The sequence below is a fragment of the Chroicocephalus ridibundus genome, chromosome 10 (assembly GCF_963924245.1).
Source record: "Chroicocephalus ridibundus chromosome 10, bChrRid1.1, whole genome shotgun sequence".
NCBI classification, from domain to species: domain Eukaryota; kingdom Metazoa; phylum Chordata; class Aves; order Charadriiformes; family Laridae; genus Chroicocephalus; species Chroicocephalus ridibundus.
In genome coordinates, this window is record NC_086293.1 from 15,074,171 (window position 1) to 15,100,928 (window position 26,758).

A 26,758-nucleotide genomic window follows, 5' to 3' on the forward strand; every position below is an offset into this window, starting at 1 on the left:
CTGAAGATTTTTCCCCCCCTACAACTACCATCTGTAGATTTGCAGATAGATTTGTCGGGTTACCAGAGGGCTGCTGCCCCCCTTCTGGGCTAATCTGGGCTGGCGCACACAAAAGATCTGTGCACACAAAAGCTGTGAAAACCCCTTCTCCTGGTTGCTCTCCGTGCTTGGCCAGGCAGCATGCCTGATCCTCCTCCCACCTGAACTCACGGGGCTCACCTGCATGGTCTTACCTGTGTCTTCACCCCCGCAAGGGAATTTTCTCTACTTTAGGCTTTTTCCCCACCTAGCTTGTGCTTCTTTTTGCCGGCTACCCTCCATGCCTGCGCTTGCTGCCTCCAAAACCCTTTACCAGGCTCTTTCCAGTGCTGTGATTAACACTTAATGCTACCTATAAGAGGAGAAAACTCCTACTGTTTTTCTCCTTAACCTCTAGCAGGCTTATTGCAAGTATTTTAGAGAAAGGTTACTTTCTTCTGTATGGAGGTGAAGTAATTATATGTTCCTGAGTGTCTTCACACTGCTTCATGGCCGTGCTGTTCTCTAATTTCACTGTAAGGCTGCTGCTTGTGCACCTTGGTTGGCTGCGAGGACTCTGCCCCCTCTGTGTCGGCACTGAAACCTATCAGCTGGAGCCTGGAAAAATGACCACCCCTCACGCAGATGGAGATAGTGCCATGACTTATGGCTTTTTTCCCCTCTTAAGTAGAAAAAGAAAATGTTTTTTCTGCAGAAATTGGGATTTAAGTGAGCTCTCTGGACTTCATCGGGGTGGATTAGTCAGCTGTTGTATGGGTTTGATATTAAAAGGGTGGTTGCTTTGCTACATAGGAAACCGCAATGTCAATTGGAAAAGAAAGAAATATAAGACATAGGTAGGGAGATAAATTATAGCCGAAATGAAGATGTACTCACATAAACCCACAGTCAGATGATCTCATTAGTTGCACCATCTTCACACCAGAAAGACATCATCATCCGTCTACTTCTCCCTAATGCCTGGCAGATGTTTGCATGCGGCACAAACAACACAGCCCTCGCCGAGAGATGGGGAAGCGCCTAATTCAGCAGCCCTCGTTGCCGAATGTGGCTCAGGTTGGCTACAAATCTGACCCTCGCATATCCTCCCCCTCTGCACCTTAATAACTGGAAACACACACATACGCATCTGAACAGCATTTTGATGCACTGCCCATGGCAGAATGACTCTACAGCATGTGCACAGATACACACACACACACACATATATATATATTTGTAGATATGCTTGTTCAGGGAGAAGTGTGGCCTCTCGGCTCTCCCCAGGTTGCTCACTGACGGTCTGGGTTCAGGAAATGCTACTGTGCTCTGACACAAAAGCTCACCCACCATCGGCAGGGTCAGGCACATACCTCCCATCTGCTCCGTTCAGCCCCTGCCCTGCAGACTAGAAGGCAAACTGGTAACGAGAGCCGCTGTGCCTTGGTAAATGAACTAATTACTCTGCGTCGTCACTGCCAGTTTTGCTTTTGCTCCCACCGAAGTCAGCACCTCTCAGGATCTGGCTGCAATTTCAGGGTGGCTGCAAGGGCGATTCAAGAAGACACGTTTCTGGACAAGAGCAAAGTCTTAAAATATTCCACTGCACAGTTGGGATTCTCTCTCTCCTTCTCCTTTTTTAATAGCGCACGTGACACGCCGTGAATTTTTTTTGAGCTTACTAAATGGGTGTCAGTGGGGAACAGCTACATTTTTTTCCTCCTTACAAATGAAGTCATCTGAATTCAGCAAATCAAGAAAATACGAGTCTCCTGCTTAGTTCCAGTGGTGCTGCAGAAGGACGGGGTTATAGATTTTCCCAGGAGTGTGGAATAATTCACCAAGCCTGCTCGTTATTCATATAGACAGTGCATTAATAATATGGGACCCTGAGATCTCTTCTTATCTAGGCCGAAGCACAGCTAGAAGGATGAGAAGCTGACTCCTTGGATTTCAAAAAGCATTTTTCCCCCCTTTCTTCGAGAAATAAGAATTGATTGAAAGTGTTTTCACAGAGTGGAGAAAAAAAAAGGCTTTCTGGTGATACCACCTAAAGTACACATTAGATAAATAGAAAACTATTGGCTTTGTGACTGTGAACCGCTTTCACTTGATGTAAGTGCTGATAGATACAGGATTATATCTAACAAAGCATTTACTAAGGACCCGACCCAAAGTCAATAGGAGTCTTTCATTTGACTCTACAGGGCTCGAATCCTGCACTCACTCCAGGGAGAGCCAGGAACTCTCCGTATGTCCCTCTGAGCGGTGGGAGTGGGGCAGCACGGGAGCTGTGGGAGGGTGCGTGGGCTGAGGGATACGCTACACCTCTGGGCTGCAGCAACACAGCACCCTTGAATCGTGAATGCTCGCCCTACTGTAGGCATCTTATCCATAATTTAAAAAATAAAATAAATTAGCTCATGTCAACAGAGCGGCTGAACTCGCTGTCTGCCCAAGGCGTGACATAGCAGGTATGACCTTTTCGTTTGCAGGTCCTGGGTGAGAGACAGGAGGGCAAAGGCCAGCAAAGGGAACGTGTGCTGATGAATGCTGTCCTCTCTCTGCTCCCACTGCCGCACATGGGAACGTAAGGATGAGCGGTACCAACCACCCCGGAGCATGACTGGGGAGCTGTGAGGTGCTGGCCCAGAGGGGCATTAAAAGTCACAGTACTCTCATCAGTCACTAAGACTTATCTTATTTTGTTAATGCTGCCCTGATGAAGCCTGATGTAAATTCACAGGGCAGCACGGTGGCTAGTGATGGATAATCCTCAAACTAATAGAAATCTGAAGTATGTATGTACATGCACCATAGTGTTTCATATATTACCGAATGATTTCAAACTTGATGTGATCCAAAGCCAGTCCTGTGAGAAAGGGAAATACTGGATTCATTTCATTTTATTGTTTTGTATCAGTGAGTGATTTCCCTTTCCCCTGATGCATGACGGGTATAAAATAGGACAACAGCAGGCCATGGAGAGTTAAAACACTAGTCCTGCTGCCTCACAGCTAATGCTTCAAATCCTCTGTTGTGTACAGCATGGAATCGGATCATCTCAGATCTCTGCAGAGACCTTTCTTGCAGGAATAACTTAGAGAGAGAGAGATATCGCACAGCACTTCAGGAGCACCTTCCTTTTTCCTCATTGGTTTTGACCAGTGTTAAAACCACCTCATTTCCTGAAAGCACTGGCAACATGCACAGCCTGCATGAAAGTCCCTTTGTGATGGATTTCAAAAGGCAGTGCAGGTGCTTTTCTGATATCCCATACTCTGTGGTCCAACAAATTTCACAGATAATTGTGCAAGAAATATTGAGGTTGCCTCTGAAAGAGTTTAAAAAAGACTAGAAGAAGACTGAAGAGAAGGGAACAAAAAATTCAAGCATTAAAAAAAAAGTGTGCCTGAGAGCATCATTAACCATAACACAGTAAACTACAGTATAGATGAACAAATTATATATTATTTAAAGGCCTCGAAGAACACACAGACATAACCACCTGCTGATTGTACAGAAAGGTTCAATATCATTGTAAATGATACGGTACAAAGCACATTATTCACAGCGTAAAAGTGACAGTATTAAAATTATAAATATCTTGTATTCTTATCACATTTTTATAGCAATCATGTGAAGTATTAGAACTGAGAGAATATTATCAGAGCTTTTCTGTTAATATTTACTCAGTAACTCCACAGGCTCACTTGGCCTCTGTTCCCACCTCCTTCACTGGCTATTTGTCCTGTTTACCGAGATCCTGGGAGGAACGTGAGCAGCCGCTGCAAAGTGCACTGGAAAGTAAAAGTGTGTGTCCTTACAGGGAATGGGAAACTTCCAAATAGGAGTATTTTTGCATACCTCCAACTAGAGTGTAGAAAAGGTGGAGACTCCCACATCCAACCATTCATGTTGTTTATACTGAGTTCAAAAACGAACGGCTTAAAAAAACCCAAAACAACAAACCAAAACAAAGAAATAAATTAATGAAGTGGACACAAGACTCTTTAGCTAATGGAAGCAGCCAAAGAAAACTGCAAGCAATGTGCAGACCAGCCACAGAGAACAACACCACGATGTAAGTGCATTAATCAATTTACTGCTGCCACTTGCTCCTTGTTGCTCTCTAGCTCACGCAGCCAGCTTTATTCATGCTGCAGAACAACACTCAGAAAGGTGACATCAATTTTGCATGAAGATTAGGTCAATGAAGAATAAGAGGTGGACATTACAGCCCTGACCCAAATATGACAGCGTTGGTACAAGCTTTACATTTGATACTGTCACAACAAAGGTATTTTAATGTTATGAAACCTCACATGATGCCACGATCTGGTAGAACCACCAAACCTGGAGCAGTCAGCAGCCATTTACGTGAAGAAAGTGTCTTGGGTTGTAAAAAAGCAAAAACAAAATAAAAACAGCTTTTGTGGCAGCACTGTGAATGCAAATCCCCCAACAGTATTTAAATATTTTGAGAATATGCTGAGTACGTGTAGAAAACGTTCAAACAGCAATTTTAAAGGTATTTAAAAGCCACGTTTTTTTCATCAGAATTTCACTGTGCTCAGTGCGTTCCGTACTGAGAAGGAAGATGGGGCAGGAAAAGAAAGCTCTGATGAAGTAATGAACAAGATTAAGGATAACTCCACATTACCCATGAACACCAGAAGGAATGTTGGTCCCACTTAACGTGAAAGTTGTACTGGGAATGGTGAAAAATTCTTAAAAACCCCAAATATCTGTTTTCAAAAAAGAGAAATATAAGAGGGTGTTTTTTTCTTTTTCATTTTAGTGTATTCTTCAGTTTTACGTGGAATAACAGAAAATTAAATTAAGAAACAACAACTAAAATTTTGGAGCCAATGACTGATCTTTATTCACAGGGGTCAACAGATTTCCTAAAGGTTGTGGGCTTGACGCCGAAAGGACGATCGTCATGTGGCCACTGACCCTATCAGGAAGATGCAAGAGAACTTGCTATGAAGAAGCAGAGGACATTACTGGGAACATCTCTCTTTGATAACCACAGTACCAGAAGGAGAAATCAGTTAACAAAGACAAAGGAATAAAACCTGAACCCACAGGAGAAATCGTACCAGCCACGCGACAGCTAGCAAGGGGACAAATCCCAGCTATTTTTATGCTGACACCTGAGTGCCCTCATAAGCCCACAGAGCCTATTGCGGGAGGAGGAAAATTCATGGGCTTCTGAAATGAGGAAGACAAGCTGTTTGTAAGCACAATAGAGAGGGAAGGTGCGAATTCAGAAGCATGGCTAAGAAACCTTTGCAGAAATAACCTGCATGTCACACACAAAGTGTCTGCAGTAAGAGGAAAATGAGAGAGAGCGGGTCCATTAAAGCATGACACTAGAGGGGTCTGCGTGCTAGTCTGAGATGCAAATTCGAGCCATTTGGTGTCCCCGACCATCTCTGAAGTGGGTGGGCAGGACGGTAGATGAGTTGCTCTGGTACCTTCCGACAGCCGATGCACACGCTGTGTCCGAGAGCACTGCCGCGGGGTGGGTCAGTACCCCTCTAAGCTGCACAGTCCCTCGTGCTCGGGAGGCAGAGGGCTGGGGACTCCCTGGACATGCTCGACCCTGCTTTCCCCCCCAGAAAAAGGACCCTCTCAAGGTGCTGTAACACACATGAACTAAACCCATTTGGGACTTGCTCTGGAGAGGTATTTGGGCAAATGGAGGAAATAATAACAGCCACGACAGAGAGCTGAACAGACTGATGCCCACGCTATGAGCTACAGCCAAGTGACACGCAAGATAAATTGTAAGGAGGGAAGGGAGCATTCAAATCATCCTTCAAAAAAATAAAAAAGACCTTGAGGTAGTGAAGGGACAGAAGAGGCAAAAAACCAGAAACTGGCATCTCTGTTTCATGACAAGATTTTGCTTTTGTTTTGCTCTCGCTGTTGCTACTACATAATTCATTGGTGACTGAGGCAGGTTTTAGGACAGTGTCAACTGAATGAGCGGCAAGGAATAATTTCTAACTTCAGAGGCTGCCACAGCCTGGACTCACTGTACTTTTTTAAGATGAGGCTCCAAAGAAAAAGTTTGCTGGACTTGTCAGGAAGCGATCCTTGGGAATACACAGCAACTTCCCGCCCTTCACAGTACCAATAACACATACTCAGCCTGAACTTCGGGCCGTTCAGAAGGATTGCATATGTGCATCCCAGGTACTGTGACGGTGTGCTGCCCAGGATGAGATCTCACAACAAGAGGACAAAAGGACCGTTTATCACTCTTGATACTTAATAAAAAGGTTAAACTGACTTCTACATATAACTGTATTCTCTCTTAAATAGAAAACAAAGATAGCTCTCCACACAGTCCCACCCACACAGCCCAGCTGTGTCCTGGAGCAATGGCTGGTAGAAGTAGAAGGCAATGCAATCTCTCCTCTGTAACATGAACTCAAACTGTCAAAGCATCAGTCTTGATGAGGTGTTTTCTGACAAAATTGGACTGAGAAACACCAAAAGCTTGATTCTGATCCCATTTAGTCACAGTTTAGCCAACAGTATAAACAGGGAAAGAACTGAGGTTCATGTCAACTAAATAGCCGTCAGGTGGTGATTGCTCAAGGCAATAATCACAGATGGGAGTCAACCTGCTAACATGGGATCTCCCAGTCCTTGTCACCTCTCAAAGGCAATCAGTCTGTTTGGCTGCGAGTGTGTTGCTGTACCTGAGCATCCATGGGTTTTTAAGTAATGGATCCAAGCAAGCTTTCTTAATGATAGTTTATGGCTTGTAATCCTATACAGTGTGAGATTAAACAGCCTTAACCCTTTCAATATGGTAGGCAAAGAAGGTAAAAAGTTGCAGATGACCTTTTGAAATGGCTTAATGTACAAAACAAACAGCAAATCCCAAATCTTTGTGGGAGTTAAAGTATTGACGTCAATGGGACTCCCATGGGAAGTTTTGGGAGCTTTGCCTTAGCAAGAACAGAACCACTAAATAGGTCAAAGTTTTGGCTTAAAACAGGTCAGTATGTCAAAAGTCACAAAGCAAAGTCTGGGATAAAACAAAGGCCAAGGAAAATGCCCCTTCTGTTAATTTTTACAAGGAGCATATTGGGCTTTTGAACTGTTCACCAGCCATCTACAAAAGAAGCTATGGGCTGACTACAACAACTAAACTTGAAAGGGGAAGACATTCCTTTGTAGTTCAGGTTTGCTGGCTTTGAAGTCACTGTGAGTCTTACCAGTGACTTCAATGGGACTAGCTTTGCACTTTTATATTAGTCATTGTTTTATCCTTACTCCTTTCAAAATTCCAGACAATAACATTTCTTTTCATTGTAATCCTGACAGAGCAATTAGGCTCCAGTCCACACCTGCACCCAACTTTTTTTCTTAACACAGCATTCTTTGAGGTCCTCTTCTCTGAACAGAATTATGAGATCTGAATTAATGGTGTCTCTCTGCTCTATCTCGCGCCTCTGTTTTTCATGACCTGCTGAAGAACATGAAATTCTTCAAGGCTTGTACAGCTGATCTTTGGTTCAGACCAGCTGTGGGTTTCACCTACAGTTTTATGAGTGTGCTTAACAGGAAAAGAAAAGCTTCTTTTTATCAGGGTAATTAAGCAATAACAGAATGACAGAATGTGGATTAAAGTGTAATCATTCACAGATGCATTCATAGCGTGTTTTTAGTCACGAATTCAGAAGCTGAATCGCATTCCCAATGCAACAAGCTATGAATTACTGCCTCATCTCATAATTTCAAAATTTGAAAGCATTTTTAAAATAATAAAATATTTTCTTTCTATCCTTAATCTATAAACCAGATACGTACACACCACAAATACTTGCTGAGAACACATGAGATTCTCATTCCTCCAAGGCACCCCCAATCTCTCATGTTTTTAGTGTTGACCATGCAAGCCTCAGAGCCTCGTCTACGGAGTCCACTGCGCCCACCAATACTCCTGTCTAACTTAGGGCTACAACTGGACCAGCCCCTGCTCCCTTGCTACTGCCTTTTCAGGATGCGATGGAGGACAGGTACCCAGAAGAAACCATTTTTCCCAGTGTTTGCTTGTACAGCTCCCCCTCTCACTCACTTGGGGGCAGGCTGAATGCCAAATGACAGACCCCCAAGAGGAAACATCGGGTGCTTCCAAAACCTGCAGCTACACCACCACCCCTGGAAGTCCAGCTGTGGGAAGGATGAGGAGAGCCCAGGGCAGAGCCCACGGCAGAGCCCACCTCAACTCTGGCTGAAATGACCCCTGGGGTCTTCAAAGCACCTTTGGGCTGTGGGATGGTATAAAACAGTGGCACCAGATATGTACCATAAAGAGTAGTGAGGAATTTCGATGAGATATTCTGTTTCACAAAGCTGCTGCACAGAGGGATTCTGCAACACAGAGACGCTTGTTTGGGAAGGGTAACTAATGGGATTAGCACCACTTACTCCCCGTCTTCTTATGCGATTTATATTTTGCTAAGCACTTCCAAGCCGTGGCTTTCTTGACGATTGCTCCATGGTTTCACCCTGCAGCGGTGGCAGCGGAGCCCCAGAGAGGAATACACGCTGTGGAGCTAGACCCGATATGAAACCCAGACACAAATAACACGGTGTTTTTCTTTCAGCGAAAAAATCCCCATGACAAGAAATGGCACGAGTGATTTCAAAAGATAAAGATTTTTTCCTAGCTTTTTGCAATGTTTGTTACAGGACAAGACCACAGGATTCATTTATTTATCTTTTTTTTGCCACTGACTAAAATGGTGAATTAAATCAAAACGAATGGCTGTTGTCTTTCGAAATATTTATGATTCAAAACTAATGTGGCAAAGGAGGGAGGGGCTGTGAAGTGACGCAATTTTGTCCAGTTATTTATTAAGGGCTCGATCCTGCCACAGAATCTGTTATATTTATCTAAGTGCCTGTACTGTACTCTCCTTTTTGGGAGTAAATCTTAACGTGGCCCACGTGCACAGAACCGTGTGCTAAAGTAGCAGGCAAGGTGGTGTAAATGTATGCTTATGCTTTATAGTTTTTCCGTTTCGTTAAACAGAGAATACAACAAAATTCCTATGCAGAATCTATAAACTTAAAGCTATTTACTGGATGGTACACAAACAGAGACATATATACAGGAGGAGCTACTTGCCATCAACACAGGAAGGTCTGTTTCTCGTAGTCCCAGCCACTTTCCCAGGTAGACAGGAGCATTTTACTGTTTGTGATCTTTCCTCAATTCGATTCTTATTACAGCATCTGTGTGCTGCTATAACTTCACACGTTCCTCCTTCTGGCAAAAAAAGAAAAAAAGAAAAAAAAAAGAAAAAAAAAAGAAAAAAAGAAAAAGAGAATATTGACACTCTGATTAGGAAGAGCAGCAGTGGCTAATCAAAGCACCCAGGCGTGCTGCTGTCTGCGTCTCTGCACGGCTTCTATACAGGTGGGATTACAGCGTCATTTCCCCATTATGCGTGCTCCTGAATAAGCCAGGTGCTGCTATACTTCAATTTTAATAGGAAATGCAGATAAATGTACCTCTACAGTAGATACAGCTTGCCTGTCTTATATTAGAAGCTTCCCTGACATCAGCAGAATTTTTGGCTTAAAAGATGACGGTGTCAGGGTCTAGGCCTGAAGCAATGTAGGTAACGTACTACAGTAAATGTGCAACAACTGTTGGCTGGTTTTACGCTTGTAATATTGGAGGCCACTTCCCTCAAATATTCTCTCACACAAGAACAGGGGCCAAGGGAATCCATCTAGAAATAAGCCTTTTCACTAAATATTTTGATTCTATGCCAGTACTCAGCCCTTAGGGGATGACAATCAGCCTCTCCAAATTACAGGATGGTCCAACACCACTTCCTTTTGCTACCCCACTCGCTAAACTGGCAGTTTTAAGGCAGGAAACCTTCCCATTGTGTGCAACATCACCAGGCTTGTCTTCTCCCTAATCGTTCTTTATGAACATTTGCAATAGTTTGATTAGGTGGAGAACACAAAGGAGTAACAGACAGATAGATGGTGGCTTAGGGTTTATGAATAGTCGGTGTTTGTGGCATATGCTACGCACAGAAACAAAGCGTCAAGTGTATTATTGCCATTCACCTTCGCAGTGCAGTGCAAGGAGAGGAGACACGGGCTTATGCACTGCCCAGATAATTTCTTGATTCCTCAGTTCAGATTGTATTTAGCTGATAATCACCAAGTATTTAATAGTGCCAGTCTGTTCCCCACACGTATTTGGCTACTTTATGAAATTGCCGAATAAATTTGGCAGGATTTGTTTAAACTTAGCACAAAACATTGTGCACAGCCTATTAAGGATCAGAGTGTGCAAGAAGGTTTGTGTACGAAGGGCAGGGAGGAATCTCCCCGGACTATACGTTGTTAAGGTCACATGGTGGTGTGCCGTGAGGTGGACCCACAGTACTGAGCGGTACAACAATGACCAATGAAGAGGGACTCTGCAAAGCGTGGAAATGTTTTATAATATTAAATTTTCAAACCGCTGACCTTCCAGGGTGAATCAGCAGATGAAAAACCTGTGAACATCCATTAGGGTAAATGAGCTGAGGTTGCGTGGTCATGGGGTTAAGCACCAACGAGTTTGCAAGCCTGAGACAAGACTAACTCTGCAGTAAATATTTAACTCATCTGGAGAGAAACGCTGCTTCATGTATTAGTTATTAGGTGCATTTGGCCTGCTGACACAAGCTTTTTGAAAGCCCATAGATGCCACAGAATAGAGATCCCAACAATTCAGAAAGCCATCATCTGACAAATGGTCTTTTAAGTGTCTCTTAGGAGTAAGAGGAATTCTGACAATCAACTCAGCCCCAAATGCTCGTATTTTTCTATGAAGTAATTCTTCAGATAAACTCCCTGTTCCCCCATCCAAATCATATTGAAAGCAATGAAAAGATTCTCATTGGTTTAATTTATCTTATGGTCATGCCCTAAGAGAAGAAAGATTTGTGATTTTATTGATTGCAACCTCAACAATAAAGATAATGTACGCAGTAATAAGCATTTCTAATTTTAGACGACATAGTCTGTGTGGTAAATATCTGTGAATATGCTAAATGCTTTATTTGCTCTATTAATTTGCTATTACTAATAACCACATGAGCTAGTCTTGCTTATTTGGTTATCTATTCAAAATAATGGGTTGTGGTAGATGAGCTTTATAACACCTTTAATTGTTATGTGGAAGCTCGAGTTGCTGCGGCAATAAAGACTTCAACTCAAAGTGTATAGTTGTTTAGGAGTGGCAAAACATAATGAAACTACAAAAGCAATGAAAACCCACTTTTTTTTTACCACTAGACAGTTAAGTACATCAATTGAAACTTTTATCTGCATGGACTATAACTGTAATGCAAATAATAATAACAATAATAAAAAGACCTTTCCCAGAGCTGACACAGAAGAAAAAATCCATCTTACATGGAGGAAGTTGTGCATGTTACACACCCGGTTTTCCTGGAAAATTTATTACGTGGGATCAGATTTTTCCATTAAAGCATCTTTAGCCTATGAATGATTACTGGATAGCATTGCATGCAATGTGTTTTACTGGTATATATTTCACAACCATGCAGATACATGTTAGACTTTTTAAAAGCTATATACAAAATGGGGATAGAGGCTCCCAGATAAATACAAATGGACACAGTGAGACTAGGAAAAAAACTCATTGAAAAAGCACACTCTTGATTACGTTATTCACAGAAATATATAAACCACAAATATACTGTGTGTGTGTGTTGCAACTTAAATCTGTATTTCAGCTGTGCAAACGACGAAACAATTTAGAGCAGGGAGAGGAACACGAATCAGTCTTCGGTTCCACTGAAAAAGAATTAATATGTTCACATATAAAAGTGAAGTACCTGTTTATTCTGTGATTCTTAATTTTTATTTCCAACTCTTTTTTGGTGGGGAGGAGGGGGTTGGGGGGTAGGGAAGTGCCAAGAAATGCTGTAATACCAATATCTGAGGACTTCTGCTCCTGAGCCAGTGATTTTTTTCTCAGTCGTTCTTCCAGATTATGGGAAGACCTGGCAAGATGTTACAGTGCTGGGAGCCCTGAAAAAAATGTGAATTATTGACCCGATAGGCTGTGAGTGCAGCAAAAGTTTAAATCCTTGTCACAAAGAACAGAAATGTCTTTTTTTTTGGAATTTTATGGTCGATTGAGCTAAGGTAGCTTCTTGCTTTGTTTCCACAATAACAGCCTCATCCAACTCATTGAAGTCAATAGTGGCTTTGCCATTGATCTTAAAAGGAGAGGGAAGGGCCCTAAAATCCTCTAAGTAAGTGTCTCCTGAACGTTTTGTTGACAGTTACATTTCATGAAGTGGCCGCTTTGTCCACCTGGTAAGAAAGATAGCATACGTTTTTTTTAATTCCCTCCTGCCCCAAGAAAATAAGAAAAAAGACTAGAAATTAAACAGGAACTTGCAAATCAGGAATAGCTTTGCTCTTTCTTCAGGAAGCTTCAGAGATGAATGAAAATGTCCTAACATAACTCATATTCTCTTTACACAAAACTTGACAGTGAGAACAGCTGACCCTTTCTGAGTGCTCAGTTCACAGGATGCCCTGAACTTTGCCCGAAGGAAATGTGATGCCTACACCGAAGCAACAGGGACGGAATTGGCTGCTGGGAAGGATTCTGGGATGCTGAAGATGGCAGCTTTCTGCGGCATGACGACTCTGCTCATATTTCTTAGCCTTCTGGAAGTCTTTGTTGTGCATAGGCTTAAAATGTGAAATGGCAGAAACTGTGCATCATGCTTACTGTAGAACAGGGACAACTTTTTGTTACTCCTGCAAATGGTTTAATTCTAATTGGAGGACACTAAACGCCTGAAAACATGTTCATTTTTGTCTCTGTTATAAAGCCACCTTGAGTTTACAAACTGCAGAGTGAAATATTTTATCATACGTGTGAGCCCACTGTGGGTGGCTGTGATTTAAAATACCTAATCACCTATAGGGTCTGAGTGCATGCCTGCCAGAAGCCAAAAAGCCATCTTCTAGTCATCTCTGGCTTTTATATCCCTAACTGAGAGGTAATAACAAAAGCATATTTTGCACTTCAAAATTATAACTCGCCTCTCTATTCTAGCCAAGCCTGAACTTATCAGTAAACAAACATAAAAAAGGCAAACGGCAGTACTGATTTGTGTTATACATTGTGGAAGTCATTAACTATGACTCAGGTAGCAAAACTTATATGTTCTCTCTTTGACAGTGATGACAATTTAATAGTATTTGACTCTGCTGAGTTACGTGGAGCATCCTGCAGCAATGAGAGAGGTTGTTTATCAAAATGATAAACATGTTTTCATTTTCTCCTTGGCTGCATGTATGTGATCAGAAGTCTAAGGCCATCAAGAATTCACTTATTCTGGCCACCAGGCAGACATTAAGCTATTCAGGACCATCTGTGCTTGAAATGAATTCCACTTAATGGACCTTCCTAGGGCAGGTCAGTCATAATGAATGCACGCGTGCATGAATGCATGAGCAAAGCACCGCTTAGGTGAGACTTCTTGGGTTGTTTGGCGGAGGCACAGACAGTTGATAGATAAGATATGCCTTTCTTTTTGGGGTCATACGCCCAGTGATTTTAGAATTCAGATCCTCTGTTACATTTGCTTCCATCTCATTGCCAATGCACCACGCAACTTAATCCAGTTGAAGGTTCTTGTAGGAACTTGTTCGTGTTACTCGCAAAAAAATAGTGATACCCAAACAACTTTATGAGCTTTGCTGGTCAAATTCTACCCTCTGTTACACCATAAGCAACACACCATGGGAACATGAGCAAAGGAAATCATATGGACCAATTCTATCGATACTTCAAAGAGTCCATTAGAACTATTACTGGTTTTCCTAGCTCTGTTTATTTTTAGAGACTCAGCTAGACAGTCTATGTTCCAGTGCTGTCATCCTGTTTGGGGTCATACACCCAGTGATGTTATTCTGATAAATGCTTAAGTACGTGCAGATGTTGCTAGACCAAGGAGATCACAGAAAATTTTAAAGAGAATTGAAGTTCTTTAGACTTCAAGCAAACGTTTAACAACGTGACAGTAAAAAACTTCTTCAGACACTTGAAGACTTTCTGAAAAAGTGCCTACAGAAACTAATGGGTAAAAAAATTTGCACCCTTGCCACCTCATGTCTTTGTATAAACATTCTAGAGAAAGAAAAGGCAATCATGTGATAGCCATTTTTACATCTGCTAAAAAGAACGCAGATTTGGGGGCTGCAGTTTGAAGAGTTTGCAGTTTGAATAAGCTTTGGAAACTTCCCAGGTGTAATTAATACATTCATAAGCTTTAATCAAAATGTTTATGCCAGCTAATGTGCCAGAACTACAGACTACACTGCGCTCAGGGGAAAATACTATACTTTACTTTAAGAAATAATAAGCCACTACTATGTTACTTACAAAATAACATTTTTGCTTCTGACGGGAATATGTAACAGATGGAAAAACAAAGTCCCATGCTACTCCAGGAGCCACTTCATAAGTGAACAAATAAAAGACTCCTCATAGTCACAGTGCAATTACACTCCAATTTTTGTTTTACATATAATTCTCTGACATTCTGTATCTGCTCCAGAGGGAAAAGGATCAAGCCTACGGGATGCATTTTTGCACACAAAGGAGTGCGCACTTCTGCGCATGGAGAGTGACAATGGCTGCAGAGCCATCAGACAGGCTTAGGGTTTGCATTCATTTTTATAAGCGTGAGGGTAACTGTGCCCCAGCTGCCAGAGGGACACCAGTTCCAATGACGCTACAAAACTGCTGAATTTGGCCCATGAACTTTTAAGTAGCACAAAGGTACCATGAAAAAATGGACCCAAGTATAAAAAGTTAGCATTAAGCTATAGTTAATTCTTTCTCATTATGATAACTGATACAAATAGATTCATGGGCTACTCATTATATATGGAGTTAAAATAATTGTGGGAATTTGTAACGAACAGCACATGCTCCGCAAGCCTCCTGGTTATATAACGGATTTTTTTTTGCCCAGTGGATCAGAATAGACTGCAGTGGTCTGTTTCCTGAATTTACATTTATGTTTTCATTAATATTCAGTATTTTCATTGTTCATTATATGGGATATATATTACTTTCAGTTTGGGAAGGCTCTATGCAACTGCAGGAACATAAGCGATTCCCGCTGTGGGTCATTAAGTTTTAGGTTGGGATATTATTTTCTCAAATGGTGTTGCTATGAAAGGGTTCTGCAGACACAGGGTATCCCCTCTAAAGAAAACGCTTTTTGTTTACAAAAGACCAGAACAAGCGGTTCCATGAGGAGTGCAGCTAGTGAGATTTGGTTTCCCGTGGATTTGCATCTTATGGCTCATTTCAAACTCCTATTGAAGCTTCTTCCAATGTCGAGGTCACATAAAAGAGTACTCGTGGAGCTCACAGCTCAGCCGGGAGCCCACGGAACTCTTTCCTGGGGGGTGGTGCGACATTCCCGTTGCGTTCGGGCCCTGATTCCTGGATCACTGATACAACAACGCTATTTCTAGTAAGACCAGAAGAGTTACTGTCTCCCTTCGTGTTGACCCAATGCACACTCGGTCAGAGTCTGGAGGAGAACTGCTGGACAAAGGAGGTCAGCTACAGATGGAAATTAATTTCATACTAAGCCTAATTTTTGAAAGATTCTGAAGGCAGAATTTGAAAGCTGAGAGGGGCAATGTGCATTCAGCACAGGCACCTCTGGTTATTTATGGTGGTATAAGCTAATTTTCTAAGACCAGTTTCAACACAAAAGGCTATTTCTACGAAATCAAACTTTTCTACAAAAATCCATAACAGAAGAATTTCTAGAGGAAAACAATATCTTTAAAATATTTTGTTCAGCAGAATGTTAATATTTCATTTGAATGCTAACTCTTCTTTTTTTTCATTTGTATTTTATTTCCCACTCAGTATAATAGGGGAAACAGAGATATGCAAAGCTCTAATTAGCACATGGATTTGTAGTCTTTTACAACTTTCTACTAATGCTCCCTACCATCAGCCACAGGAGGCTTTTTATCTGAGAGATTTACAGATTCTTATACTTACACACAGAATAGACTCTGATCCTCAAGAACTGGTTTATTCGCAGAAATTAAAAATAAGTATTTTTTGTAAAGGAGAAATGGCACGGATTCTACTCTTGAATTCACAAAGAAAACCCAGAGCACACCAATGTATGAGATGTGGGTGGATCTAGGGCAGGCTTATGGATTTCCATATCAAACCAATATACACACTAGAGAATAGGTCTTTCGACTAAAGAGCCTTGCAAATTGATCTCCTGAGAAATTTGCACAGGACCTTATTCTTATGCATATTAAAAAAAAAAAAAAAATCTCTTAAAGATGAATCAAAGAGAAAATGGTATCCAGAAAAACAAGGCAGTCTTCTAGCAACCACTGCCTCTGGCACATGGCGTCTCCGATGGCAGCGCAATAACCAGCTCGGCTGAGGCATTCAGGAGGACAAGAGGGCAAGAGTGGCTGGAGAGGAATGCTGATGAGGAATTTGCTTCTAGCTGTTACTGAAGCAGAGTTATGGGTAGTTTTAATTATGATTTTGCACGCACGTGTACAGTATACCTAAACACAAAATTGAGAGAGTTTATGAGAAAATCCCACGTGCTGCGTGTGTGTTGTGCTGGCCCTGACAGACAGCAGAGCCCAAGCAATCAGGCAGAGCTGCCTGTAGAGGACCGTACACAAACCCCATACGTTTGATTGCTTTTTTTTGTCACAGGGAGTATCAAAAGTGAATTGTAATAGGTACTATTAGCATTCTTGTATTGATGAACTACAAAAAGCAGATATGTAACCCACGAGGCAGCCGAGAATCCAATGTTCTCTTAGTGGAGGTATCTTCAGTCTTTTAATGAGATTTTTTTACTTCAAAGGGAGATCAACTTAGAGCAACTTTGAGAAATGGAGGTTAGAAATTAGAAGTTTTGGTGGGATTTACAGCTCTGGAACGCCATTGAGAGATGTATGTGAAGAGACAGGACTTTGAAAACTCAGAAAAAGAAGAATTTATCAATCAAAGTAACATATCAAAAAGTAATAGGTATTATGACTCTAAATTTCATCGACTTTCAGTGAGATATGACACTCCTAAAGGTCTATATCACTTGTAAATGGGATTTTTTGCTCTAAATGATGTAGACCTAAGTAAGGCTGAGCATGAAATCTGGAAGTATCTTTAAAAAAATCTTGCCCTTAGTTACTTGGGTGGTTTGGAAAATTTAATATTTGATTTGTCAGAGAGGATAAAAAAACCAGTTTGGGCAAAATAGATGTAATATGCCTGCATTGAAGCAGTGCTCCTCCTATAACTTAAACTGCAGGCAGCAGTATAAAACTAGAGATTAAAAAGACCTACTACGCTATTCTGATCATCACTTTGCAGCTGCACAATTCTTCCCCAGAACAAATTTTCTAGGTAACAAAGCTGTGGAGAAATGAACATTTGTGCTGCTGAACAGAAATGAACATTTCCAATATTGGCTTCTCCGGTTCCTTGCCAGAGCACAGGGAAAATCCTAAGTGGAATTAGGCCTGAAAACATCCTAGCAACAAAATTTGGGTGAACCACAGAATATAGTTCTTAGGGCATCAAAATGTTGTTCTTCTAAATGCTGCCAGCAAAAGGCATCCAAATGGATGTTAAGTTAAATGAGTCTTAGAAAAGGCACGCAATGAAAGAAAGACAGGATAACTCTCCTTTCAGATGGAATAATTAGACTGGTAAGAAATATGTGATTTCGGCACAGCTGCTGATGAGAAATGAATATAGAAGTGTGCATGAGAAGTAGGTACTAAGAAAGGATTTAGAAATTATGCTATGTCAACCATGCGAGCACTGTTTGGTCCTGCCAGAGTCTCGCTCTTGCCCAACAGGCTCTCCCCAAGCACCTTGATGTTTCCAGTTCTCTAAAGCCGCCTAATCCTTTTATTAAATGCCTTTATCTTCAGCCTACTCTCCAAATTGGGAAACTTTATTACTTTTCCCATCAGCCTCAAAGGAGACCCAAAATTGCTTATTACACTCATAACTTTATTGTTTCATGAGATACACGAAAATCTCACACTTTGAGGATTTCTGTTAAATATTCACAAATAAGTCTACTGCTTACAAAGAAGATCAGCAATAACCAACTTTAAAATCCAGGCTTTCAGTCGAGACAAAATGATGGAAAAGCAGAACAGTGCTGTTCTCTACAGTTTGTCTTTTGATACAATTGCTGCAGATAAATTCATCCCCAGGTAATTTTACCCACTAAGGTGATTAGCCTATGGAGAGTCTATGATGTGTTTACTGAGCAGAGTAACATAGTTTATGGTAATACTCTTGTCATGCTTTATAAATGTGAGAGGTGGTCTTTATGAAGTAGTTAGATAAGGGGTGGTGAAAGTAATGTGATCCATAAAGAACGTACAGTGATGAAGAGCTAGGATTGCAGAGATGCTACAGACAGGCTGATATGGAGAATTACACCCAGTGCAGAAGCTGCGTTAATCTTCCAAAGAATGGCAATAAATAAAACAACAAGGAAGAATGGGACTAAAAGAAGTTGGCCAATGTATAAAACTAGGATGTTAGGGTGGGATCAAAAAGACCATGTTTTGAATAGGATGTCTTACAGACGAGTTGTCTTGCTATAGTGGCAGTAACATTTTCATCAATGGGGTTGCCCACGTGTTATGAAATCCACAAAAAGGAAAACAAAGGACCATGAGTTACAGCACGTGTAATGAAAATGTCACTGTACAGGTGCTGTGTGCCACGCACGGCAGCAGTAAATTCTATACTCTGCTGCAGCTAAGCAATGTCGAGCAATCATTTCTCAGTCATTTTTCAGTGGACAAGTGTGCACATTATCCCACCCCATAGATTCCTAGAGTCACTCACACCGTGACCACTAGCAGCTGGTCCTACATTTGAGTAGAAAATGATACCTTTTCCAGGAACTGACTGTACAATGGCACAAAAGGGCAGAGGATGGAAGCAAAGGAACAGAAGCAATCAGTTGTTTTTGCATGGAAAGCATTTTACACTGCATACATTATCCATAGCAGAAGAACCTGGTAGTCTCCAGCCTAAGGAATTTATAGCACACTCATTACTGAACTTTATTTAGCTTCAAGCACAGTCAAACACTTCAGTAAATGTTACAGACTGGATATGTGAACAGCAATATTTTAATTTTCAGGCTACTATACTGTAGTTATAAATTAACAAGTTAAAAAAATTCTCCCTCAAAATAAGCTATGCCATCCAGACCCAAGCATGATTAGCTGTTTTACAACTGGTCAGGACCAAACTACTTCTGAGGAAGAGGGAGGGAAGCAGAGGATGATCCGGGATTCAGACCTTACTGTTCTCAAAATTTAACACTTCATTGTGGCCACTTCTATGGGAAGCCTTAGTGGAAGGGTGGCTGCCTCCTCCTCACCAAAGTTTTAAGGGAGAAGACAATGGCAATATTTTATTTCATGATAAATTTTGATTCCTTTTATTTTCTTCCTTTTGTTTCAATGACATTCACCTCAAAGAAAAGGAGTCTGACTGATTTTCTCTTTTCCCAAAAGCTCCCAAGACCTCCTTTCCCCTACATTTTCCCACAGTCACTATCCTGAGCTGCCTTTTTTTGCATGAGTCTCCATGTTTTGATGTCTCTCTCCTCCCTGTTTCTGTTGATGAGCAATATTTTATTTCCTGTCACCTTGATTTGCTCTGTCTTTCTGCTCCAGCTCTCAGCATACAATTCTAACTGTGATTTATTCTGGTTCCCCTCTCTCTCTCTCTCTATTTTTACCTTTTTTATGTAACTGCATTGAATGTTTCTCTCTTTGACAATTTCTTTCTCATCTCTCTTGAAGCTCCTGGTGAACAACACAATGCAGTACTACCTCCTAATAATTGATCATCTGGCTCCTGCTCAGATTTGTACTGCTTCTTTGAATACATGTGCAATTCAGTTCACTCTGTTCCCTTATAATATGAATAAAAAGGACTGCATACTTGAGTGGAAATACATGAAGTCTAGCGAGCAAATAATTTCCTACTTTGAAAGCAAGGTGTGATACATTACAGCATTGGCTTGAAATTCATATTAATTTATTTTTTATTAGTTAAACAGCAGCAGTGCGCTGGGAGTTCTGTAGTTAGCAGAACAAAGGAGGCCAGGCATAAAATACATTTATTTTTCTCTTTCCTGTTTACCCTTAGTAATGATCAGTATTCATCCAAATACTATCTCTGAGAATCTGGAGTAGGCTTTTTAAAATTAAAGTTGCTTTCTAAACAGATTTTTAAAAATATTTATTTATTTATTTTAAATTGACACTGCATTGGCAAACATCAATAAATTTCAATTCAAGATGAAATCCCTGTGTCTCAGGGAGGGTTATAATTCATGTAACTCAACTACTTTTTGATTTCCAGTTTCTTTCCTGTACAGTACTACAGACAAGAAACATTATGACACACTCATATCCTCATCAAAAAGGGAAAGCATCTTGAAAGCTGAAGTCCAGACAGAGAAGGAAACTGGAAATTACTTGAAGTATCTCTCTTACCATCATGGAGCAGACGTTTTACATTTTAAAAAAAAAAGAAAAATCAACTTTTAGTCCAAAATAAACCAAACAATATTTCAAGGCAATCATGCAAAAGAAACAAAAATATGCACGTGTCCTTATGCACGTACTGCAACTTCCTAAGGAAAAGCAGCTCGTCTAACGCACTGCAGATGCTGTGCCAATTGCCAACACTGCATGCAAATGGTTCTCCTTCCCTCAATTCTTCTTAGGCTTGTCCTGATATATGTCCAGCTTTCTCTGCTTTCGAGCTTCTTGGAAAAACATTCTTTAATTCAACCCCAAATGTTTTGCTTCAGATAGCTCAGGTTTAACTGCCATCCGTGGGGCTCGTGCATCCGGAGTGCGCAGCTTCAGGCGAGCCCCACCAGAGAAACTACCCTAATGCTCTGAACCCTCACTTCAGCTACCTGGATTTCCAATCTTGAAAGTTTTGGATAATTTTGGATATAAACTGGACTCTCATTACAAACAAAAAAATGAGAAATGACTGCAAACTAGAAATAGGGCACCTCTGCCAACTCTTTCTAATAGAGTGTTGGAAATTAGAAGCAGAAGAGGTCATCTTGCCCAGTCCTTTCCCAGTATCAAAATGTTTCCCTCTGCACACTCATGAGCATCTTGCTCAATTTATTTTCACATTATTTAAGCAATTGGGCTTCTGCTGGTGCAACAGGGGATCCTTTGAAGATACCATCCTAGCGTTTAATGTGATCTACCATTGGGCTGAACAGCAAAAAAATGTTCTGTGTTTTCTTTTGCTCAGTTTTCCTCATTAACCCTAATTGTAATGCTATGACCAACTGAACACAGCTATTCCCTATTCTATGTTTACAGATGTCAGATACGTTTTAGATGGTCATCACATCCCCCATCATCATTATCACCACTTAGCCAAGCTGTGCATTTGCTGCTTCTCTTCATCTTTCTTCATAAGCCTGCCTCCATCACCTTAATTATGTCTATAGCCCTTCTCTGCATCATTGACATCACTGGTACTGATGTTTTTAAGCTTCCACTATGTAACAATAACATTATTATTAACAGTGATAGAAATTCTGTGCTCTTAAGTTGATGACTATTATTATCTCCATTTAAGAGAGGAAATCTGCCCTATTTTCCCAACCCAGCATTTATCTCTAGTCTGCCTTTCCGTACTGATACCTAAAACATAGACAACCAACGTGAGTTGCTCAAGTTTCAAAAATATTTGAGCATCAGTGTATAAACTACCAGATACACAGGTATCTATTACTGCTTAGGCACATAGGCACTATGGAGATAGACAAGGAATGAAAAACAAGAGATAGACAGAAACAGAGACAGATGCTATGTAATAGAAAATCTAGCCAACAGTCTGAGTGTGGAAGAGGAATGCCACATCTAATTGAAATGGCGCTCTGTGCTTTCCAGCAGTGTTCTCAACAAGGAGAGAGACTATTACCTCCTGCTCTTTGAGAAAATGCCATCACTTTCCTATTTTTTTTCATCCCCGCTGTAGCAGCTAGCAATTTTCCAGCATTAATACTTGAATACTTCTTTTCCCCAGATATATTAGTTCACATTTTTCTAGTTCCACTCACATTATTTCCTGGGCCTACAAATTTTTCTGATCCTTTTTATTATGAGTCTTGGACTTCGGTGACATCTGTGGTAACACATATTTTAGTATCACTGGTAAAGGGGCGGAGGCTCTGTTTCCTATGAGCCACAACCTGGATAAAGCAGTCCCCAAATATTTATTTCAAAACTTGAAAGGGATGATGAAAGTGATTTTTTGCTTGGCAGAAAACTAAACTAACACTTGCAATGACTCTGTGGCCCAAAATGGAGTAAGGGGAACAGAGTTTTAAGCCCAACCCGCTGAGATATCCAGCACTGTAAAGATGTGGGTTTCCCTTTTTTTCCAGAAAGAGCCTTCTCCTTAGTGTTATCAAACTGCAATGAGGAAATTTAACCCTGCAGCCAGGGAAACTACTGACTTGCCACTGAACAAACAAAAATGTAATATCAGAAATACCTTTAAGGCAGGCTTGGTTGACAAACAGGTGTTCTCTCTGTAAGACAGTTTTCTTATTGATCTGTGCTAACATCTTGCAGAAGTGAACAATCTCATTGCCATGTCAAAGGCTAACCATCTGTGAACAAGTAATGCAGCCAGAAAAATCCATGTTGCTACAATAATAGCTTTAGGACGTGGGTCTTATTTCAATCACCAGAAAAAGAAGTCCACAGAAAACATCTAAAAAATTCTTCTTCTGACAAATTAGTGTATCTAGAAAAATACTTTTGCTTACACAAATTTCATCTAAATAAATTACAATAATTTACATACTCTATCAAGCAGGTAAGCTACTGAAATAATTGGAAAGTTCATTTATTCCATTTCCTCCTTTGATATTGCAATCACCTTCTCACAGTCTCATGCATTGTAGCCCTTCTCTTATTTAGAAAGCATAATTTTCTCTGTGGGACAAATCACCTCTTCAATATCTGAATATATATGTTAATACTTTCAGGATCAGATACTTCTTTTCACATCAATAAACAACATTCATCCATACTGGAAACGGAATTTTAGACTTTAAGACCATTCTGAGGGATTGATATGCAAGCACAGGATCATACTGAGAGACAGAGTAGTGAATTAATGGTGCTGGAACAGAAATCTTATGGCAGGACTTTCTGAGACCAGGAGACGGTCTTGTGAGAAATTTTCTGGCTCAGTGAGATAGCACCAGGTCCTAAATAACTGTTATGTCAGAAGATGCTGAGGCTGCTGGGCACAGGTTTTGGACGAGGGATTTAATAATCTGACTACTCCCTTAAAAACATGAACCATGAGCTTCCTTATATCAAGGTCATGAATTATTATTATTATTATCTGCCTTTGAGAAGTTACTGAACATTGTCCAGTCTCTAAGTGTTATGTGTATGGTTTTATCATTGAAAAATCTAAGGTTCTGGCTAGATCTGGAAGGCTTAAACTTTGTCCCCCTGCTCACTGGTTACGCTTGGGGAACAGCCTCATGCAGTACCACCAGTGGGGGATCCAGGAACAACTGTGGTTCCCATACTCCTGATGATGACCTGCAAGGAGCAAAGATGAGCACATGGTCTCCTCCACCCACGCAAGATTGGTGAGAACACTTGAGTGCAGATGTTTCATTGGCACAGTTGAATACTAAGATGTTTGGCATAACTAGCAACTAGTGAAATGCAAATTTCTGTGCCTTCCCGTTTGCATCTAAGATAATGGTGTCTGTGTACAGGGCATGAAGCAGAAAGCACATGGGCTTGTAACGTCTGAGCTCCTGGTCCTGAGCTGCAGCAGAGGCAGAGTCAGGGAGGGAATCCTTAACCCCAAGACTTTTCAGCTCAGTGCACGAGAGAAAGCTAGGCTGGGAAGAGGCACAATGGGACACAGCTGCCCCAAATTTCCTATCTCCTTCCCTGCTTTGTTCATTCATGTTTTCATTGCAGCAATCAAAAGCCTGTCATCCCCAGCCAATGTAGGCACGCTATCTGTGAGGTCTATTCAATTGGTGCATAAATATTCCACTGCTTGCTGCTTTCCAAACAGATCAAATCTCATGGGCATTCGTGGTGTCCTCCACACTATCACTATTTTGTTGACTTGTTTCAGCTGAAAATTTGCACGATCTTGAAGCATTGATTCCAGTTCTTTTTAAACTAGGTTGGATAAAGAAAGTATTGTAGAGACTGACAATAGAAAAAAACTACTGCAGAGAGCTACAACAGAAAATAAAAAATACAGCACTGTCAGTAATTCAGCAAATCCATGGTTCTCTCTTCTTGGGCTCTTTCAACCCAAAACCTCAAAACCAACCAATTGGCACTTCTTGATGTATATTTGCATACTTGTTTACTTTTCAAAGTAATTAGCTTTTAAAGTATTACCAGGGAGCTGAACAAATGTACCATATACTTCCAAAAACAATACAAGAGAAACTGTTTGCATTTGAATGAATTTACTTTGCTGGTACCATGCATGTATCAGCCGAGTGAACACTTAATGTTGAACATTAATTATACAAACAAAAGAAATGGCACAAAGCCGTTGTCTCTGTTAGTTTTCTTCCAAGATTAATCCTTGTTTATGTTAGAGGTTTTGTGTCCTAAATAAATTACTAACTGTGACTGCTTCAACAGGGTTGATATTTAAGATGATTGAAAATATGCACTGATCAATGCCCTAGACAAACAAGCTCTTGGCTGTTGATGCTCACTCACTGACCCTCAGTCAGTAAGAAATGCCTTTTATCATGCTGTGAATTTCATCAGATGGTCATCAGCATGATGGACTGATGATAGCTCTGATCCCTTCTGGCCAGTTACTTAACATATGGGCTTTCCAGTCAACTGCTCTTGGTTTTATGGCTTTCTTTCCGATCCTCAAGAGACAGAGAGTAAGCACTTGGGCATCAGAGCAAAGCAAAGAAAGAAAAGTGTAAACTGGTGTTGAAATTTCTTGAAGAAATACAGATTTAGTTAAAGTGAATGTTTAAGCTAAACTCCCCAGATACTTTTGGCTGTTGATTTAACCAAAAAAAAAAAAAGAAAAAGAGCGGGAGAGAAAAAAGTAATTTTGGCAAAAGATGATGGCGATCATCTTGAAAAAGATTTAAGATTGCAAATGTCAATGGCAAGAGATGAAATCAAATGTCCTGTTTTGGCCAGATTACCTTGGGTAGGAATGATTTCATCATGATTATTTTCTGAGAAGTATTGTGCACTGCTCTTTGTATCAGTCCCATAAGACAGCAAGGTCTAGTTCCCGGCTGAAACCCTGCAGATTTTTGAAAGCCCTCCATAGAATTAGGCTTCACTAACCTCGTTATCAAGCCATGATGTCCACCACAGCCTCACTCATTGCTTCCTGATAGCAGGTGGCTTTGGTACGTGTGCAACAGGAAACAAAAACTTTGAAGAGCTAAATTAGATTGTGAAACTCATTTCCAGATGATTTAGGAACATTCACCGTCACAAAAGACTCAACCTCTCTACCCAGTTTCCTTCCATAAAGCCAGAGCAGATACCACTCACGTTCTTCTGTATGCTATAAGAACTGAAATGAAGAAAACCAAAATACAAGTAGCCTGTTCCATGAGGCAAAGAAGATGGCAGTGTTAATGTTTCTCATGGAACATTATGGAATGTTCCCTTATAGACTATGATGGTGAATGCCAATATAAACCATTAGAAAAGGGACAGGATTCTGACTTGGATAATTGCACTGCACTTAAATTCATGATGCAGGTGAATATACTCTTCTCTTCGCTCCTGGAACTGCCTGCAGTTTGGCTGTGTGTCACCACGTCCCACCACAGAGAAGATTGCACCATAGCACGATTCACAATAACGTTACATATTTCCTACTCCTTCACATGAGGTAGAACATCTTTTATGAAGCTTACTCGGCAAATGGACCTAACGTATCCTGATGTGACTTCTCAAATTAATGTAGTTATATAAAGAACATGCTTTCTCTCTTATTTGTAGAGGTCTGAGATTTTAACATGGAAGCCACTACTAGAGAAGGGTAAAAATTGGGGCTTATAATTCATTCAAAATTCAGAAAGAAAAAATACAAGCTACAAGAAAGTACCTATATATATATATTTATCTCTTCAAGGGAAGGTTCATAATTCTGTGTTTAAAAAACTTTTGAACATACTTTTAGTCTCTCAGGAACAGTAAATGACAGTTATAAGGGCAGCTGCTACACATGACAGTCCTCTGAACAGCTGATGTGACATATAACAGCAATTCTGCAGCGCTCAGCCTGCACACAATGTTAGCACTTAACTCCTGCGAACAAGGCAATTCTCCACTGACCCTGCTAGCTAAAAGAATAACTAAATTAAATTTTCCCACAGTATCTGCTGATTTTGGGTGTCTACTTGGAGATGTGCTAAGTGACCTGAGTCAAAGATGCTGAAAACAAGGCACCTTTCAGAAACTTCCATTTTGGCTCCAAAACAGTCCTCCAAAATCACTCGCTGTTCTGGAAGGTGTTTGCCTTAGGTCTGACTTTATT

General features: G+C 40.8%; 1 protein-coding gene across 1 annotated transcript in view; it reads right to left on the reverse strand.

Annotated features, from left to right (window-relative positions):
• TAFA1 (TAFA chemokine like family member 1) overlaps positions 1–26,758 on the reverse strand; it is a 232,654-nt gene that overhangs the window by 41,104 nt on the left and 164,792 nt on the right. The window contains exon 3 of the mRNA XM_063348017.1: positions 9,179–9,319. Within this exon, the coding sequence (XP_063204087.1) occupies positions 9,179–9,319 (141 nt within the window). The remainder of the gene's footprint in view (positions 1–9,178; positions 9,320–26,758) is intronic.